The 18,630-nt window shown below is 40.5% G+C and overlaps 1 protein-coding gene across 1 annotated transcript in view; it reads left to right on the top strand.

Moving 5' to 3' along the window:
* The first annotated feature begins 1,310 nt into the window (after positions 1-1,310).
* Positions 1,311-18,630, top strand: part of hsf5 (heat shock transcription factor family member 5) — a 106,724-nt gene continuing 89,404 nt past the window's right edge. Inside the window, exons 1-2 of the mRNA XM_048612376.1 lie at positions 1,311-1,848; positions 8,966-9,379. Coding sequence (XP_048468333.1) covers positions 1,311-1,848; positions 8,966-9,379 — 952 coding nt within the window. The remainder of the gene's footprint in view (positions 1,849-8,965; positions 9,380-18,630) is intronic.

Genomic DNA, 18,630 nt, shown 5'->3' on the forward strand with positions numbered 1-18,630 from the left:
ACCCACCGACTAATTAAAAAACAGCCCAGGCACACCAAAAAACTGCACATTATTGTAATTAAGTGAACAGTATAATAACAATAATGTGACTATCAGTCATAATTTTTCCATGCAACAATCATTTAAGTGTTTTAACAGTTAAATTAATAAATTGATATCATCTTTAATAAAGGATGCAACCACTTGCGTATATGTTAAAGATTCATGGGGAATTTTTTCACACTGGTAGTTATTTTAGACTGCTATGAGCTCCTTTATCCGAGTGCTCCTGAGGTGACTGCCACATCTTTTCCTGAGAAAGTGGTTACTCCATCTCACTTCTTCCCAAAAGTGTTAAATTGTTATTTGTTGTTTCTGAAGATTTTCTGTCGGTTATACAAGGAAGAAGTGGACAGGAAGATTCCTGGTGATTTGTAAAGGTGGCCTCTCAGCTTTAATGAGCGTAAACTAACTAGATATCTCTATAATTGAAAATCAATTTAAACATCTCAATAGCCTTCCGACGAATTTCCTGTATAAAACTACCACCTTTTTGGACTTTCCAGTACAAGTGAAATTTTAAGTGACAACTTGAGAGTTGTTTGTTCCCGTCCTCTTAAAAACTGACTTCTAATATGTCAGAGTTTGTCAGTAAAGTTTGTCTTTCAAATTGTCTATTTCTTAAGTTATGGGAACGAACTTCCCATACCTGAACTGCCCATCGGAACACATGCGTGTATCTACTACAAATTCTCTTACTATTACAGACAATTAAATAACAAGAGATTGCTCAATGAACATCAGTTATTTGTTCTTGTGGATCTTCAATCGGAAAATACTTTGTCTAATGTCCACCTCGTGTGGTGAGTTCGGTAGGATACTCTGCCGAAGAGATGTCAACCATCAGCTGGTGCACATGCTCCACCGGTCACTTCACGCACGAGTCATTGTGGGGGCGGGGAATATCTGGCACATGCGTTATGGCGGATGGAGAAACCGCAGCACCCACGTGGTAGCGCAGGCTTGCCGCCGAGCGCATGCGCCGTGCGACGAACCGGCGTTTGAAGCCGCGAGAGGCGGCGCGTGCGACGGGCGTTTGGATCGCGTGTGCCGGGCGCGAGCCTGAGGTCGGGAACTGATTGGCCGAATAAGAATTTAAACAGCAGTTCGGGAACGCGCACTAACGGTTCCATGGAAGGGATCGATCGGTATCGGAACCCGACCGAGTGTTTGGCATCGATCGATATCCATGTTAGAGGGAGTGCTCGGTTTCCAACCAGCCCCACCATTTCCTCTTTATGCTTCATCAATCAGTCGGATCGATTCCCCCGATGAGCCCCGTGGTGAGCCATGAAATGGAAGAGTTCCTGCTCTCCACTCCGATCAATCCCAACAACTTTCCGGCCAAGCTGTGGCGCATCGTCAACAGCCCCCGGTACCGCTCGATTCGCTGGGATCCCCGCGGAGAAGGGCTGATCGTCGACCAGCAACTCTTCGAATCCGAGCTCCTCACCCCCATCAAGAACGTCAGCAACGGGGCCAACTTGGAGCCCGACACCGACTTGCTCTTCAAAACCACCAACTTCACCAGCTTCATCCGTCAGCTCAACCTTTACGGTTTTCGAAAGATGGGGCAAGGCAGCGGCGAGCACCCGGTGCCGGGCGAGTTGGGGGCAGGAGATGGGCTGCTTCACCATTTCCACAACCCCAGCTTCAAGCAGGACCATCCAGAGTTGCTGATTAACATGAAAAGACTAACCAGCGCCAACAAAGCCAAGCTGGCAGCTGGGCTCCAGGTCAACACCAGACCACCCAACCGTTTCCAGAGGTATCTCACCAACTCCATGGACTCAATTGGCCAGACTAAAGGCGACCGACATGGTAGGGATGGAATTATTGATACAGACTCTGATAGCTGGGGAAGGATGGGGAATTGATGGCAACAGCTTGTATTTAGATGTCTTTGAAATGCCCCAAGGAACATCCTGGAGAAGTGAATACAGCAAGTTGTTTCCCACCCCCACCCCACGATAGGGAGAATGGTGCAGCAGTTCACAAATAAGCAATTGTGTATGATTGCTGGCTCTGGTTAGCTAGGTAAGCAGGAGGCTAGCAGAGTGCATTCAGCTGGATGATGATGGAGAACCATTCAGAGACGATGAAGTGATCAACCACGGCAAAGACCGCACACGGGTCAAAAAGGATGGGGAGGAATTATTTATCTTTGTTATGCTCGCTAAGCATGATTTTGTGATTTTGATTAATTGAGACCGTCCTGGAAACCCAATTGGAGAAATTCACATATGGAGTTTTTGGCAAGATGATGCACTGCAAATTTTGGACAGGAAAGGATGGTTGAAGATGGGGCAGTAGTGTGTAAAGATAACGGACTCATTAGGTAGTCTTTGAGGAGAGCAGTGACAACAAGATTTGAAGGAGATGGAGTCAGTATATGAGGGGAGAGAGCTGTGAATGATAACAGCTGACCTTGGGAATAAAAACAGTGCTCAGAAGTTTATTGAGTTGAGAGATCAGGATGTGAGAGTCATGGTCAATATGCACTTCGAAACATCTTGAAGACATATAGAAGAGAAACTATCAAAAGATGCAAAGTCAGGGCTGGAGCAGAGAAATTTATAACAGAAGTTTACCAAGTCTGGTAGGCTGGGGAATGGAAGAAATAGGCAGAGGCTGCTTATTTGATGCCACAGTCTTAGTGACAATTCCATTAACAAAAATGTTCAAGAACTTCTTGAACGTGTTGCTGGAGGTAAACGGAGCTCGGATCATAACTGGAAAGAAATTCACACTATTTGTAATCATTAGTATGCAAATCATTAAGGAAATAAGTTTACAAGGGAGTTTTTAATTCTAATTCAACATTTTCTTACTCCCGTACTTAGAACAGGATTTTATGATTCAATAACATGCCTTTATCAGTCATGGCATAATTATAAGAGCAAAGAGGTTAAATGGAAGAGTCTATAGGTGAATATAAATAAAGGGTTGAACAAAGAATTTTTTAAAAGTCAGTTTTATGATGCACCTGCACAGTCTGAAAGAAATTGGAGGTGAGCATGCAGAGTTGGCATTCATCCTCCGCTTACAGGTGTCAGCAGATAAAGGCTTCTTAAACAACATTTAATATTTGCAAAGGTAGGTAGGTCTGAGAAGCCTGCTTATTCAGATCCCAACTCCATGTGCACAGTCATCAGCAGGCATCACTGATGTCAATGCTATTTGTTCGCGTAACAGGCCTTAACGACTATTCTTCACCAAGCAGACTGGAAGCATTTAGAGACCACACTCTGGGCATTTGAACTAATAATTCCTCTAGGAGCACTAGGTAATTTAATTTAGGGTGTCTTTTTGCGTAGTGGCTAAGAGTATACTGCAAGAGTCAGCAACCAAGAGAGGTCAGCTTTGGGATAATAGAATGGAAAATGGCATTCTAGTACAGCAGTTTAATTACTTAATAATAGGCAACCTAGCCAGAAGGAAGATACCAAGGTGTAGAGCTGGATGAACACAGCAGGCCAGGCAGCATCAGAGGAGCAGGAAAACTGACGTTTCGGGTCTAGGCCCTTCTTCAGAAATCATTTCATTTCTTTATTCTTTATTACCCAGTAACCACCTATCAGTTTGCCAGTAGCTCAAATGCAGATAGGACAGTGGACTGCCTGAAGATCAATGTGATATCACAACTACAGCATGATTACCAGGCATTGACCTGCATGGTTCCCTGATTAAGTTACACACCAAATGGACATTGAAGAAGTGACATCACTTCTAGTTATTTAAATCTCAACTTTTACATTCAAAGTAATGCCCCAGCCCCAGAGGGATGCCTACAATCCTAATGAATATGTGACCTCTCATTGCATACAAAGTTTCAATGGGCTTCCTTACGCACAGTGGAAAAGAACTGGGAGGTTTGAATTTCTCACCTGCTCCAGCTGGATGAAGCTCAACACACAAAGATTAATGGACATGATCACCTTCACAGACACTGGCTAACCCTTCTTAAACTCCTATGTGGCTGAAGCTGGAGCTCCAATAGGTGCTCAATTTCAGTGAACACCTTTTGCAGTTGAAATATCTGATACATTATTTTGTGCTAAGGTGGAGGAGGAAAATTACTCCCTCAGTACCCTTACATTTACATAGGCCATTACTGAGAGCCTTTCCTCCTTCTTCTCCTCCATTTTCGAGCAGCTTTCCCTTTTCTGTATCATCTCTCTGTCATTCTCCCTGCCAAGTGGCAAGGTAAAGGAAATAGAAGCTCTCTCAGTGAAGACTGAGAAGAGCAGGTGAACTGAGGACCCTGTGACAGGCAGTCAGCATCATTGAGAGGTGTAGGTGAGGTGCATACCCAGGGGAGGTAGTCAGCATCACTGAGAAGAGTATGTGAAGTAAGGATCCTCTCAGTAGACAACCAATGGCAGATCTAAGTGGGACTTGGGATATAAACAAGAATAAGATTTTTCTAATTTTTACTGAGTATCAGCAAGGGTAAAATAAAAACAAAGAATCAGGACTCTGTTTAGTTAAGGTATGCCTGGGGAGCTCAGGCCTGTGATTTGCCCATCTGTACCATGTGAGAAATCCAGATGCTTGACAGTCTGGACCATATACAGGTGGAACCTGTACAGAATAGGAGGCAGTGGCCTGGTGGCATTATTGCTGGACTGTTAATCCAGAGGCCCAGGTAATGATTTTGGGACCCGGGTTCAAATATCACCATGGCAGATGGTAGAATTTGAATTCAATAAAAATCTGGAATTAAGAGAATCCATTGTTAATTGTTTGAAAAACCCATCCGGTTCATTAATATTCTTTATGGAAGGCAACTGCCATCCTAACCCAGTCTTGCTTACATGTGCCTCCAGATCCACAGCAATGTGTTGACTGTGCTCTGGGCAGTTAGGAATGAGCAATAAATGCTGATGCAGTGATGCCTTCATCCCATGAATGAATTTTTTTTTAAGTGTACAGGAGGTGCCACTGGCAAAGTGCAGTTTTTGGAGCTTGAGAGGCAGCTGGGGAGACAAAGTGCATTTGCGAGGCTGAGTTTTGTAGGTGGCACATTTCAGAATGTGGTTGCGCAGCAGCTGAAGGAATTGCAGGCAGAGAGAGAATAGGTGACCACCAGACAGAAGAATGGGACCAGGCAGACACTGTGGGAATCACCATTTTGCATCTTGTTTGCAAATCATTTTTCAGCTTTGGAAAACAATGTGAATGACAGTACCTCTGTAGCAGTCAGCTAAAGCCAAGGCCACGGCACTAGATGGGTCAGACTGCTTGGGAGGAGGAAGAAGTTTGGAAAAGCAAGAGTGCTTGGGGATTCATTAGTGAGAGGAGTAGACAGATGCTTCTGCAGCTGCAGAACTGTCTTCAAGAAGGTATATTGCCTCCAAGATGCGAAGGTTAAGAATATCACAGAATGGCTTCTGGGTATTTTGAATGGGGAGGTGAACAGCCAGATGTCATGGACCATGTTGGGACCAGTGACCTGGATGAAATAGAAATCACGACCTACAAGCACACTTGAGAGTGTTAGGTACAAAATTGAAAAGCAAGAATTCAAAGATAGTCCCAGTGCCACACAATAATAATCATAAGAATGAAAGGAGAGATCCGATAAATGTGGCTGGAGAGATGGCGCAAGAGAATGGACTTTATATTCCTTAGGCATTGAGGCTTTTTCTGATGGAGGTGAGACCTGTACAAATTGGAAAGGCTATATCTGAACAGGAGTAGGACCAACGTCCTCACAGGAATGTTTGCAAATGCTGTTGGGCAGATTTAAACTAGATTGGCAGGGGAAAGGGATCCTGAATGTAGGTCAGAGAGGAAAAAAAACTAAGATGGAATTAGAAGTTAAAATAGGAGTATATGAATTTGGAAGCCAGGCTAACATAGATTAGAAAGGTTAGAAATGAGTTTAGCTAGGCTAAATTGAATATGTGTTGAATGCAATGTTATAGGTAAAAGTCCAAAGAATAAGATAAATGAACTCAGAGCAAAGATAAGAACTTGGAAGTATGATATCATAGATATGACTAAGACTTGGGTGAAAAATGAGCAGGATTAGCAATTCAGTGTTCCTGGTTATAGGATATTTGGGCAAGATGGAGAGGGGACAGAAGAAGAAGGGGTTTACAATTTTATTAAATAATCAATTATAACAGTGAGGAGGGATGATATCTTGGAAAGATCATCAAAAGAGGCCATTTAGGTGGAAGCATAAAGCACAAAAAGGGGCAAACAGTGTTGGTTGTGTATTTTAGGCCCCCAAAGAGTCAGGCATTGATAAGGCATCAACTATGTATCAAATTTCAGAGAAGTGTAAGAATTATAAATCAGTAATTGTGGGGGATTTTAACTACTCAAATATTAACTGGATGAGCTTTTTCGGGTACAAGTTAGGGAGAAAATAAAATTTTTAATTTACATCCAGGAGAATATTTTAGTTGCTGCATAGAAAGCCCATTAAAAAGGACACAGTTCTGAATATAATATTCAGAAATGAACCCAGACAGGTAGAAGGTGTAACAGTAGAGGGATATTTTGGAGATCATGAGCATACGTCACTTAGATTTAGGATAGGTGTGGTAATGGATGAGATGTGCCAAAAATAAAAACTCTAAATTAGCAAAAGGCTGATTTTGCTAAGATAACAGGTAAGAACCATGAGCTTTTATTTTTGTATCTTTAAAAACTATGAACTGCAATGAGAAAGAACTGTTTTTAAAAGCCGGGGTTTACCAAGCCAGCTGTGTAATTTTACAGCAAAGAATTTGATTCCTATCAGAACTCTGTTTTGTGGCTGTGAGTGCAGATAATCAGGAGCTGAGGAATTGTTTACAAATGAGGTAGGTCAGCTCTCAGCTAACTGAACAAGTGGAACACAAAAATAGTGAAGAGACATAGAGAAAAAAAACACAGAAGTGTGTCCAGCTGTTCTCCACAGCCAAAGCTATTAAGAAAACTCAGATTAAACATAAAGATTAAACAGATTAAACTTTCCTGCAGCAATTGCTTTGAAGTGTGACTTTTGAATTAATAAATGGGAGTCACTTTATAAGTGAACCATTTACTCTGCTTCTCACAAAACTTGTGTGGAACCCTTCAGGTAAACACAACAGAAAACCATTGGCCTCGCTAAGAAGGATCATCTCAATAATAGAACCAGGAAGTAAAGACTACTGAACTGACTTTCCAGTTAATCCAATGGAGCTAATTCGTAAACTACCAGCAGAATTACCCTAAAATGAGTTGATGACCTTTTTTCTAGTGGGGATCTTTGCTGCTGATGAATACGTGTTCAGTTGTATAAGGTTAAGAAAGAACATTAGCTGCAACATTTAAATTGGGAATAGCACAGATACCATCAAATCTATGTTACACACTTATTGACGTCACAATCTGCCCATTCAACATACTCTCAGTTTTCCTCGTACTACCATCCTTACCAATTGATAACAGTGTTAGGGAGAGATCAATGTAGACATCATTTTGGACTGAAAATGACACCAGTAGCTGAAAATGCAGTCAAATTTTGGAGGCAGAATTTTTAGCCACCCTTTAGGCAAGGCAAACAACAGGCATGTTGCAGTGTTGATCAGACTAGATAAGTTTGAAATTCTCACCCCTTCTTAGTTGAGATTCTGCATCATAATGACTGCCAGTGCACCAATGAATGATGGTTTATGGGTCTGTACAAGGACACAGGGGCATTAGAATAGGATGAAATTGCTAGAGTGTGAAAACAGGCCATTCGACCCAACAAATCTACACTGATCCTCCGAAGAGCATCCCAGCCAGATTCACCCCCTACCCTATCCCTGCATTTCCCTTGCCTAATCCACCTAACCTACACATCCCTGGACACTATGGGCAATTTAGCATAGCCAATCTACTGATCTAGCACATCTCTGGAACTTGGGAGGAAACTGGACGAAACCCATCCAGACACAGGGAGAATTTGCAAACCCCACATAGAGGAGGCCGGCTAGAATTGAACCCGGGTCCCTGGTGCTGTGAGGTAACAGTACTCACCACGAAGCCACCATGCCATCCTGTTAGTGGGATGCAAACCAGCTAAGTGACCTAGACTTCTGAAGACCGAAACATTTGAAGATCAGCCTTCTTTGTTTGGTGAGTAAAAAGGTAATTCCTGGAATTGGGAGAACTAAACTACATGATCATACCCCAGACACCACACCAGAGTTATCAGCTGATGGATTTCAGTGATACTTCCAAAGTGGCTTGTGCACACTTGCCTGAAGTAATTGAAATTCCTCAGCGATTTCAACTGGATCATTCTTTAACCAAAACTATGTAAAAACTCTATTTCAGGGCCATGATCTCCAAACATCGTGATTTTCATTAGCTTTTCTAATGCAGTGTACAGGAGCATATCAATTAAGAACCCTGTAACTTTATTGTGCTATATCTGAAATTAAAGGCAAACTCCCTGTACATCCCAATTTAGTTATGACATTAGTTATATAAAATACTGTGCATGGTGGCCATAAAACAAGATGGTCAAATCTCTCTGGTTATAGAGTTGTCACAAAAATGGATCCTTCAATCAAAGGTCATCAATCCCATTTTGAAATATATGGACGAGTCAATGATAGACCTAGCTTTGCAATAAAGCTAAAATCCTATCAAATTTTATGACAGTCTGCATGATTCAGCATTCTGCTTACACTTGACACATTAGTGCATTAAAGTGTTGATTAATTCAATGATGGAAAGTATTTAACACAATGTAGTATAACCTAGAAAGTAAATAAACGTGACTGCAGATGTATACTTAATACCTACATACTCCATTGTCGGCTATTTCAAGACAGATATTAATGACTTCATTTAAATAGTGAAAATGGAATGTTATAATTCAGCAATAATTTCTTATTTGTCTATAAGTATTGGGCTACCATATAATATATCTCTTTTGTTATGCTTTATTCAGGGCCTGTGACAGTTGGACAACTTCAACGAACATTTCGCAGAGATAGCTTGTCCCCATATCCATTTATGTCACCTACCCACAATCAAAGTCCCTTACATACAGTATCCATAAAAAGTTTGTCAAGTTCTAATACTGGAGGTCTAGATCGAACCCCTATTCCACCACGTACATGGCAGAGCTCAATTGGACTGGTAGCTGGACAAATGGATACAACTTCTTCATCTCCATTTACTGAGAAAGCAATTCCATTTTCTGTCATACAAAGATTTCCAACTGAAGTCACCTACACACTGCAACCTAATCCCAATAATGTCCATGTTCAGCAAGGATCACAAGAGATTGGAGCTACTGGTCAGAAATATACTGGTTACCTTACCTCTCCACCACAGTATCATCAGGCTTTCTATCCAACAGGTACATGTTTTTAATTCTTTGATTATTTTGTTTTTATTTGAGTTTTCACTTCAGTTTCATTTTCAATTGTGTTCTTGGGTTCCCCAGCAACATGTAGCATTCTACCAGATAATGATCAGTAGCCTCATCAAAAACTAGATCATGGAAGTTTTGACTCTGTGACAAGTTTTATACAGAGTTCATTAATTTGATCCATATGTTCATGTGAGTTAGATGTCTTGAAGTAAAATTAATTCATGCTAATTCCTATTGATGGACGACATTTAGCTCAGAATGCTCAGTGAAATTAGAAAGAGGATTTAAAGACATTGACCGACATTATGAGGAAGTCATTGGGTCCGGAGACATACCAGTAATTTAGAAGCAGGTTTTCATGTTATCCATGTCGATAAAGAATAACAAAAAGTAATTTTACATCAATTCCGTCCAAAATAATGTAATTAGTTTATTGGAATAAATTTGAGGATTATGAATACCGTATTAACCTAGTGGACAGGAATTAGTATGGCTTCAGAAGAGGGAATCTGTCAGACTGGCCGGCTTGACAACTTTAATTTTATGTTATCTGTGGCTCATACTATGTTGTGTCTAGTTAACAAAAATTAGTAAGATATTATCCAAGCTTAAAGATATGAAACTTCAAAGAAAATCCTGGAAGTGGACAAAAAAACTGGCTGCAGAAAACAATGCCTACTTCTTTGAGATGTAATGCCAGGGTGAATACCATTAATAAGCAGAATAACTTGGTGATTGGGATAACTTTTTTTAAGTACATTAGTGACTTGGCTTTAGAAAATCAATGCAGATTGGTATAATTTGTGGAGATATCAAACGAGGAGGGTAGTGGAACATAAGAATAAATACATCATTCAACTCCTAGGGTCTGTTCGACTATTTAGTTCAATCATTGCTGATCTGTACCTCAAATCCATTTACCCACCTTTGATACTATAATCCCTTCATAGATTCAGACAAGAAAAATCTAAACATCTAAGCCTTGAAAATATGAATTGATCCAACATCCCCAAACATTACATTATTCCTTGACTAAAAGAAATGCTTCCTAATTTCACGTGAAAATGGTTTAACTCCAGTGGGAATGGAAGTGTACAAAATGTATTGATCTAAATGTATCAATAGTTAGAGAATGTTTGTTGTTAATTTACTTTAGAGATGTGCATAGGAAGGAAAAATAGACAACACATTGATTCTATGAATTATGTTGAGATAGCTAAGGCTCAAATTCAAACAGAATTAGTTGGTTCAACACTCAACATATTTAACCAGTTCAAAGAATGAACTGTAGAGCCAGAACATTAATGTACAAATCAATAGAAATTATGATGAAACACTGGGTGTCCTGTGATCAGATCAAATCTGTATAAGATATTGTTCTTTTCCCGCTTGCCTTGTTTCACAATATATGTAAATAGCATCTCAGTATAACTTAGCAAAGATTGCAACTTGAGTAGAATGTGGGGAATTTGGTGAGCTGAAGAAGCTAAGTGAGCAAGGAAAGGAGCTGTTACTTTGCTTCTTTTTACTTTTTCACCCTATAGGATTTGGTTCTTACTGTTAAGTATCCATTTTACAGGGACAGGAGAAGAACCTGATTGGTGAGTAATTCTACTCACCACTCTCTAATTTCCGATTTACAGGGGGTTCTGCTATAACATGATAGATGCATTTCAGTGCAACATTGCGTTATAGAAAATCGCGCTAGATAAATGAGGGGGCCTACGGGAAAAGTGGGGTTGGGGCACAAAGGACATATAATAATTATATTTTCCAAATTTCTTCCTCACCTGTGTAGCTTCATTCTTATAGCTGCTGTTAAAATGACAGTTTATCAGACAGGTGCAAAGAGGAAATACATTTATGAATCTGATCTTGTGTTTGCAATGAAGTGACAGCTGAGCTTTAAATAGAGTTCTGCCAATGGAATTCCCAGCAATGGTCAGTACTGCATGAGAGTGCGAGCATGATTCAGAAGAGGTGAGCAGTGCAAAATTGTGTAAGATAGAGCTCCCAGCCAGCAACCCTCCATGAAATTCCCCCAAAATTGACATGTCGGCAATTTCAGATGTAATCTTTAACACCCATCTGAAATAAGTGGAAAGTCGTTGGAGTGGCCATGATCCAAAAGAGGTGAGCAGTGCAAAATTGTATGAGGTAGAGCTCACAGCCAGCAACCCTCCATGAAACTCCCTGAAATTGACATGTAATCAATTTTTAGTAAAATTCCCTCCTCCATTTAAATGCTAATCTGACCTAACATTCCATCGGCCTGGACTTCTGGATAGATTTTCAGATAAGTGAAGCAAAGGAATCTGACTTTTCTAGCCCATTGGCATTGAAGTTAATTGTAGGATTAAAATGCGATGTAAATTTGAGTAACATTGTATTCAAGATAATGCTAGAAAAGAGCAGATTGTAACACAGACAACTTTTGGTATAAATGATTTACATGAGCAAGTTCAAGTATGAGGGTGGATAAATCTCCTGGTCCTGATCAGATATACCCAAGAACCCTGTAAGAGGCTAGAGAAGAAATTGCAAGGACCCTGGCTGACAAATTTGCATCATCGTTAGCCATGAGTGAATGTTTTGCTGTTATTCAAGAAGGGCTACAACAAAAAAAGCCTGAATTATAGACCAATAAGCTTAACATCTGTGGTAGGTAAGTTACTTGAGAAGATTCTGAGGGATAAGATATACAGACATTTAGAAAGACAGGGTTTGAGTAGGAGTAGTCAGCACGGCTTCGTGCATGGGAGATCATGCCTCACAATTTGTTCAAGTTCTTTGATCAAGTGACCAGGAAGGTTGATGAGGGCAGGGTGGTAGACGTAGTCTGTATGGATTTTAGTGAGGCTTTTGATAAGGTTCCACCATATTGGGCTGCTCTGGAAAGTTAGATCGCATGGAAGCTGGGGAGAGTTGGCAAATTGGATAAACAATTGGCTTGATGGTAGAAGCAGAGAGTAATAGTGGAAGGAGGCTTATCGTACTGGAGGCCTGTGACTAGTGACTAGTGTGAGTACAGAAGTTGGGAAATTATGTTGCGGTTGTGCAGGATGTTGGTGAGGCCGCACTTGGAAGTATTGTGTTCAGTTTTGGTCATCTTGCTTTAGGAAGGATGTTATTAAACTGGAAAGAATACAGAAGAAATTTACAAGGATGTTGTCAGGACTCAAGTGACTGAATTATAGGGAGAGTTTGGACGAACTAGGACTTTCTTCTTTAGAGTGTTGGTGACGGAGGGGGTATCTTGTAGAAATGTGTAAGATCATGAGAAGCATGGATAGAGTGACTGCACTCAGTCTTTTTTCCCAGGGTTGGGGAATCAAGGATTGGAGGGCATCAGTTTAAGGTAAGAGGGGAAAGAATATATGGAAACCTAAGGGGCAACTCATTTACAAAGAGGGTGGTAAGCATATGGAATGAGTTGCTAGTGGAAATGGTTGAGGCAAGTACATTAACAACATTTTAAAAGGCATTTGGATGAATACGTGGATAAGAAAGGTTTAGAAGGATATGGACCAAGTGCAGGGAAATGGGGTTAACGTAGATGGATGTTTTGGTCGGCATGGGCCAATTTAGGCCAAAGGGCCTGTCTCCGTGCTGTAGGACTCAGACTCTATGTAACGATTAGGCAAAAATGCTACACACAAAGGTGCATTTTTTAACAGCACTCATATTATTTTAAACTATACTTCATTTTTTACTTATACCATCAATTTCACAACAGAGGTCATTCTTCTACTTATATGAGCTGCATTTTTAAATAATGCTGAATCACGTTATAGCCAACACAAGTTTGTGTTTTAGAAATAGTTTACCGCTATTCATCAATCGCATTATAGCCAATTCACATTGCTGGCACACACGTTATAGGAGAATCCCCTGTGAGGTTGTTGACTTGCTCGCCGAGCTGACTTGTTTTCGTTCAGACGTTTTGTCACCATGCTAGGTGACATCATCAGTGAGGCCTCCAATGAAGCGATGTTGTTCTGCTCCACTTGGAAGTTATACCGTCTGGTCTGTTATGGTGAGTAGTGTCATTTCCGGCTTTGATCTGTATCCAGATCCAGATCTGTATCTCTACTCACCGTAACAGACCAGACAGAATAAATTCCAAGTGGAATAGAACATCATTTCATCGGAGGCCTCACTGATGATGTCACTAGCATGGTGATGAAACATCTGAACGAAAACAAGCCAGTTCGGTGAGCAAGTCAACAATCTCAACCACAAACTGAGCTACAAATCTTTGCTAAAACTTTAGAATCCCCTGTATTGTAAATAGTCCAAAAGTAAGCTTATAGGTATGGTAGGCAGCTTGGCCTTGCAGATTGTCATCCTGTAGTATGTGGGGAGTAATAAATCAATTACAATTGCTCAGCATAGACTAACTAGTGGGAAAGATGTAGACGAACAAATCTGCAAGGAAATTACAGAGAACTACAAACATTATGGAGTAATTGTACTGGGGGAATCTTAGTTCTCCAAATGGGGTTGGGGAAAGTAGTAGTGTCAAGGGCAGAGAGGGGCATGTATTCCTAGTTTCCGTTAAGTAGAATTTTCTACAGCAACATTTGTCTAGTCCAACAAGAAAGGCACTGTAGATCTCGTTCTTGGGAATGAGGTGGGATAAGTAGATCAAGTGTCAGTGGGAGAAAATTTAAGAAGTGATCATTGTACCTTAAGATTTAGGATGGTGGTGAAATAGAACAGTTAACAATCCAGAGTAATAATTAACTGCGGGTGAGTTGACATATATGGTGCAAGAACAGATCTGGACTGGATAAAGTAGAGCCGAAGGTAAGAGGAAAAACAGTAGTTGAACAGTCTGCAACCTGAAATAAGAGACAATTTAGGCATTTTCAAGATATAATTCTCTGAAATGGAGATAGAAAGTAATATAAACAATACAAAGTTAGTGGTAAGTATCAGGTACAAAATACAGTTGAAAACCAGGCTGAATATAGGAGGTACAGATGGGAGGTGAGAAAGCAAATAAGAGAAGCAGAAAAAGATTATACACTGGAAGATAATATATAAGGGAATCCCAAAGCCTTCTGTAGGCACAGTATTAGGAAAAGGGTAGTTAAGGAAAGTTTAGACACAACTAGAGACCACAAAGGGGATTTACATAAATTTCTCCCAAATTTCTTGGCATTGCTCATACATCTCAAGGGCTGGGAAATTCCACCATATGTCCTGTTGAAAAAAATGGTGTAAGGATAGGCTAGCAATTATACACCAGTTTGTTTAATTTTTCTGCAGGAAAAACTTCTGAAAACAATCACTTGGAATAGAATTAAGCATATGTACACACGTGAGTTAATTAAGGACAACCATTATAGACTCCCAAAGGGAAAATTGTGTTCAACAATTGCTGGAGTTTTTTGAGGAAGTAACAAAGGGGTTAATGATGGTACTGCTGTTGTTGTGGATTCGTGAAGAGCACACAAAATAGGAGGAGCAGGCCATTCAACAAGATCATGGCTGTTCTGCCCAAGGACTCAACTGCTGTTTTGTGCCAGTTAATCGTAGCTCTCAACTCAATGTTAGTTCAAATTCTATCCATTTTCTCCTTAAATACCTTCAGTAATCTGGTCTTCACAAGTCTCTGAGTAAAGACTTCCAGATATTTATTTTTCTCTGTAACTATGGCCCCAGTTTGAGATTCCCCTGCTACTGGAAGCATCATCTAAACATAGAACCTGTCAAACACATTCAGAATCTTGTATGTTTCAGTGTAATCACCCTACATTTTTACAATAATGAATAAGACCTAACCCATTTAGCTGTTCTTGATAAGTTAAACCCATCATCCCAAGAATCAGTCTTCTCATGGACTTCCAAAGGTTTTTTTTATGCAGTGCTGCAGAACAGACTTGTGACCAAAGTTAGAGCTCATGGGGGACTGCATTAAAGTTTGTATTCCCTGGGGTCAGTAATTGTTATTTCTGATGCATATGAATGACCTAGACCTTGGTACATAGCGGAAAATTTTAATATTTACAACTGATACAAAGTTTGGAAACATTGTAAACTACGAGAAGGACATTGTAGAACTTCAGAAGACCTCGAAGGTTGTTTGAGCTTGCAGCTAGGTCACAGATAAAGTTCAAACCAGAGAAGTGGGGTGAAATATCTTCTAGAAAGAACATAAAAAGGCTTGTAAAGTATAAAGTATAAAATAAAGGGTACTAGTGTTGAGGGTGTACAGGAGCAGAACGGCCTATGTATGTATATTCATAAGTCATTAATTGCGATTGCTCAGGTGGAGAAAGCATTTAATAAAGAATACATTATCTGAGGTCTTATTGAATATTGTGAACAGTTCTGGATGACACACTTCTGGAAGGATGTGAACACATTGGAGATGGTGCAGATGCATTTATAACAATGGTTCCAGGGATGAGAAGCTTTAATTATGGAGATAGATTGGAAAAGTTGGGATTGTTTTCCTTGAAGAGGAGAATGCTAAAAGGAGATTTGATAGACATTTTTGAAATGGTGGCTGGTCTAGATGGAGCAGACAGAGAAAAACTGCTTCTACTCATGAAAGGATTGAGAAAGACAGGGCACGATTTAAAGTATTTGCAAAAGAAGCAAATAGGATCTGAAGAATATTGTTTTCTCACTGCAAGCAGCTAGAGTCCAGAATGTGTTATGTCTCACTGGGGTGGCATGCTGGAACTGAAGCCCTGCTATTCCTAGAGTCATTACAATAGTTAAAATGTTATTAAAGTATCCTGCTAACCTGTCTGATAGACTCGGGTTAATTGAAAACATGAACGAGGTTTCTTTCTTAACACAAACTACTTATTATGAATAAATAGATTCTAACCACAGATATTAAGCTATGAACTGTCAGGATACAATTCTTCTAGTTAAAACTCATAGAGTCCTAAAAATACCTTGTTATGGCTGGAGGGAATAAAAATTGGGGAAATCATTCTTTGTCTCCAGTGTTCACAATTTGATGGGATGTACCTATTGTTTCCCAAATCCTTCAGTTCTGATCTTTTCTATTGGTTCTTACACTTCTTCTTTGGAGGCACACATTATAAAGCCTCTGACTTATTGGCTGAAAGCAGCAGGTTGCAGCAACTGATGGCAGAAAATATCTGGTTTTCTTTAGCTTCATGTATTTTACTGGAGAAGCAGGACAACACGTACCTCTCCAGAAGTCCAAAGGCTTCTCTGCGTACCGTTCACACCTACAAGCTGTTCAGCTATGCTGGAGCTAATCAAGTGAATTGTTAGAAGGAAAAAAAACAAAGAACTGTGGATGCAGGAAATCAGAAACAAACACAGAGATTGTTACAAAGGCTCAGCATGTCAGGCAATACCTGTGGAGAGTTAACATTTTGAGTCTAGTTCTGAAGAAGAGTCACTGGACCCGGAAGCTTTGCCAGCAGTTTTTAACTTGTTAGAAGTTCAGGCCCCAGCAATGATTTCTGTGGTACATCATCTGCTAATGTGGGCAATAACCAATAATTAGAAAATGGCCAACTTATTCCTACTCTCTGTTTTTTGTTAGCTAGCCAATCATCTAGCCATGTCAATATGTAAACCCCTCCACCATTAACCAGATTTTACCTTTTGCTTTTCTGTGTACTGAATTGGGAAATGACTGTTTTACAACAAATGACTGAGGAAGGAACTGCTGTACTTTTGTAAAGTAAGTTACTGAAATCCATTGTAAGTCAAGTTTACACTGTTGCTTTCAATTAGAGAGGGGAAGGGATAAATAGACAACACGGTACCATGCCACGTGTACAGAGTGAGTTTTGGGCAGCAACAAATAGCTGATTCATTTCTGAAATTCTAGACAGTTGTGGATGTCAAAGATCATCAGACTGTCTGAGCTTGCATAATTAAGAGGTGTTAGTCCTTTTGTCTTTAAAGTTGTAATGTTAGTAAAAATACTAGACCTATATGATCTAAATGAGTGAGAAATTATACGAGTACTAAATAAAAATATGGAGGATATGAAACTGATCTCCCACAGCTGGGTCATGAGATTTAATTTGCTATTGCTGCTTTTGACAGTTCTTACACATTCATTCATGCAGTTTCACAGAAGTGCTGTTTGATAGTAAGTTTCTTAAAGGGGTAGTGGCCCGATTTAATATACATTTAAAAAATACCTGCAGCCATTAGGAATTCACGCTGTTTCCATAGTTGGCCAAAGTCTTGGGCAACTTCAGAAGCGTAGCGGGAATCAGTGTGAATGTTGGCAGACTGATCCTTTGCTATTCTGCATGCTTCAGTCAGAGCCCGTAATTCTGCTTGCTGTGCTGATGCTTGAGCCAGGGGATTAGGCTTCCCAATGCCATGACAGTTTAGAGTGTCATGACAGCCCATTTGGCTTTCCTTATACTATTTTCCACGAAAGAGGATCCATTCTTGTAAAGAATGACGTCTGGGTTTTGTAAAGCGTCATTCATTGTTTGGTTATTGTCCTCCAATTCCTGCAGGATTCCAGAACAATCATGGTCATCTCCTTCCCCTTTTGTATGCACCGGTAACCATGTGGTTGGATTGACCTGGCTCGTACAAACTATTTGTAGATTAGGGTCTTCTAGGACTGCAGTCCATGGGGTCCACCAGGCAGCGTTTACCTGGGATACTGTGTTCATAGAGAGCAAAGTGTGAATAGCATTTGGGCATTTAACTATTAATCTCTGATCCAACACCAGACTCGCTGTAACTTCCACCACCGTGCACGTAGCTTGCCTTGCTCTCAAAACAGCACCCCCATCCGACGGCTACATTGTCCAATTTCTCTGACTAATACCCAACAGGTCTCAACCTGACCCTGTGTTCTTGGGCCAGCACCGCTGTCATATAGCCCTCCTTCTCGTGGACAAATAACATAAAGGGTTTTCTGTTATTGGGGATCCCCAATGCCGGTGCGAAACAAAGTGCTGTCTTTCGCTCCTGGAAGGCTTCTTCCTGTTCCTTTGTCAGCACAATTTGTTCTTTCAAGTCCCGTTTCCCTTCAGGTTGACTGTCAGGGACTGGGCTAGTTGAAAATACGACTCAACCCAGCAGTGGTTAAAGTTACAAAGACCCAGAAAAGCCCTCAGTTCTTGAACTTCGTAGGCTGTTTGGCAGTCTATATGGCTGCAGTCCAACTTTGGGTGACTTCCCTTTCCCCGTGGGAAGTTTTCTGCCCTAGATAGACAAATCTTTCTGGACAATCTAAGCCTTTTCAATACTGGCCTTAT

The sequence above is a fragment of the Rhincodon typus genome, chromosome 26 (assembly GCF_021869965.1).
Source record: "Rhincodon typus isolate 14 chromosome 26, sRhiTyp1.1, whole genome shotgun sequence".
NCBI lineage: Eukaryota > Metazoa > Chordata > Chondrichthyes > Orectolobiformes > Rhincodontidae > Rhincodon > Rhincodon typus.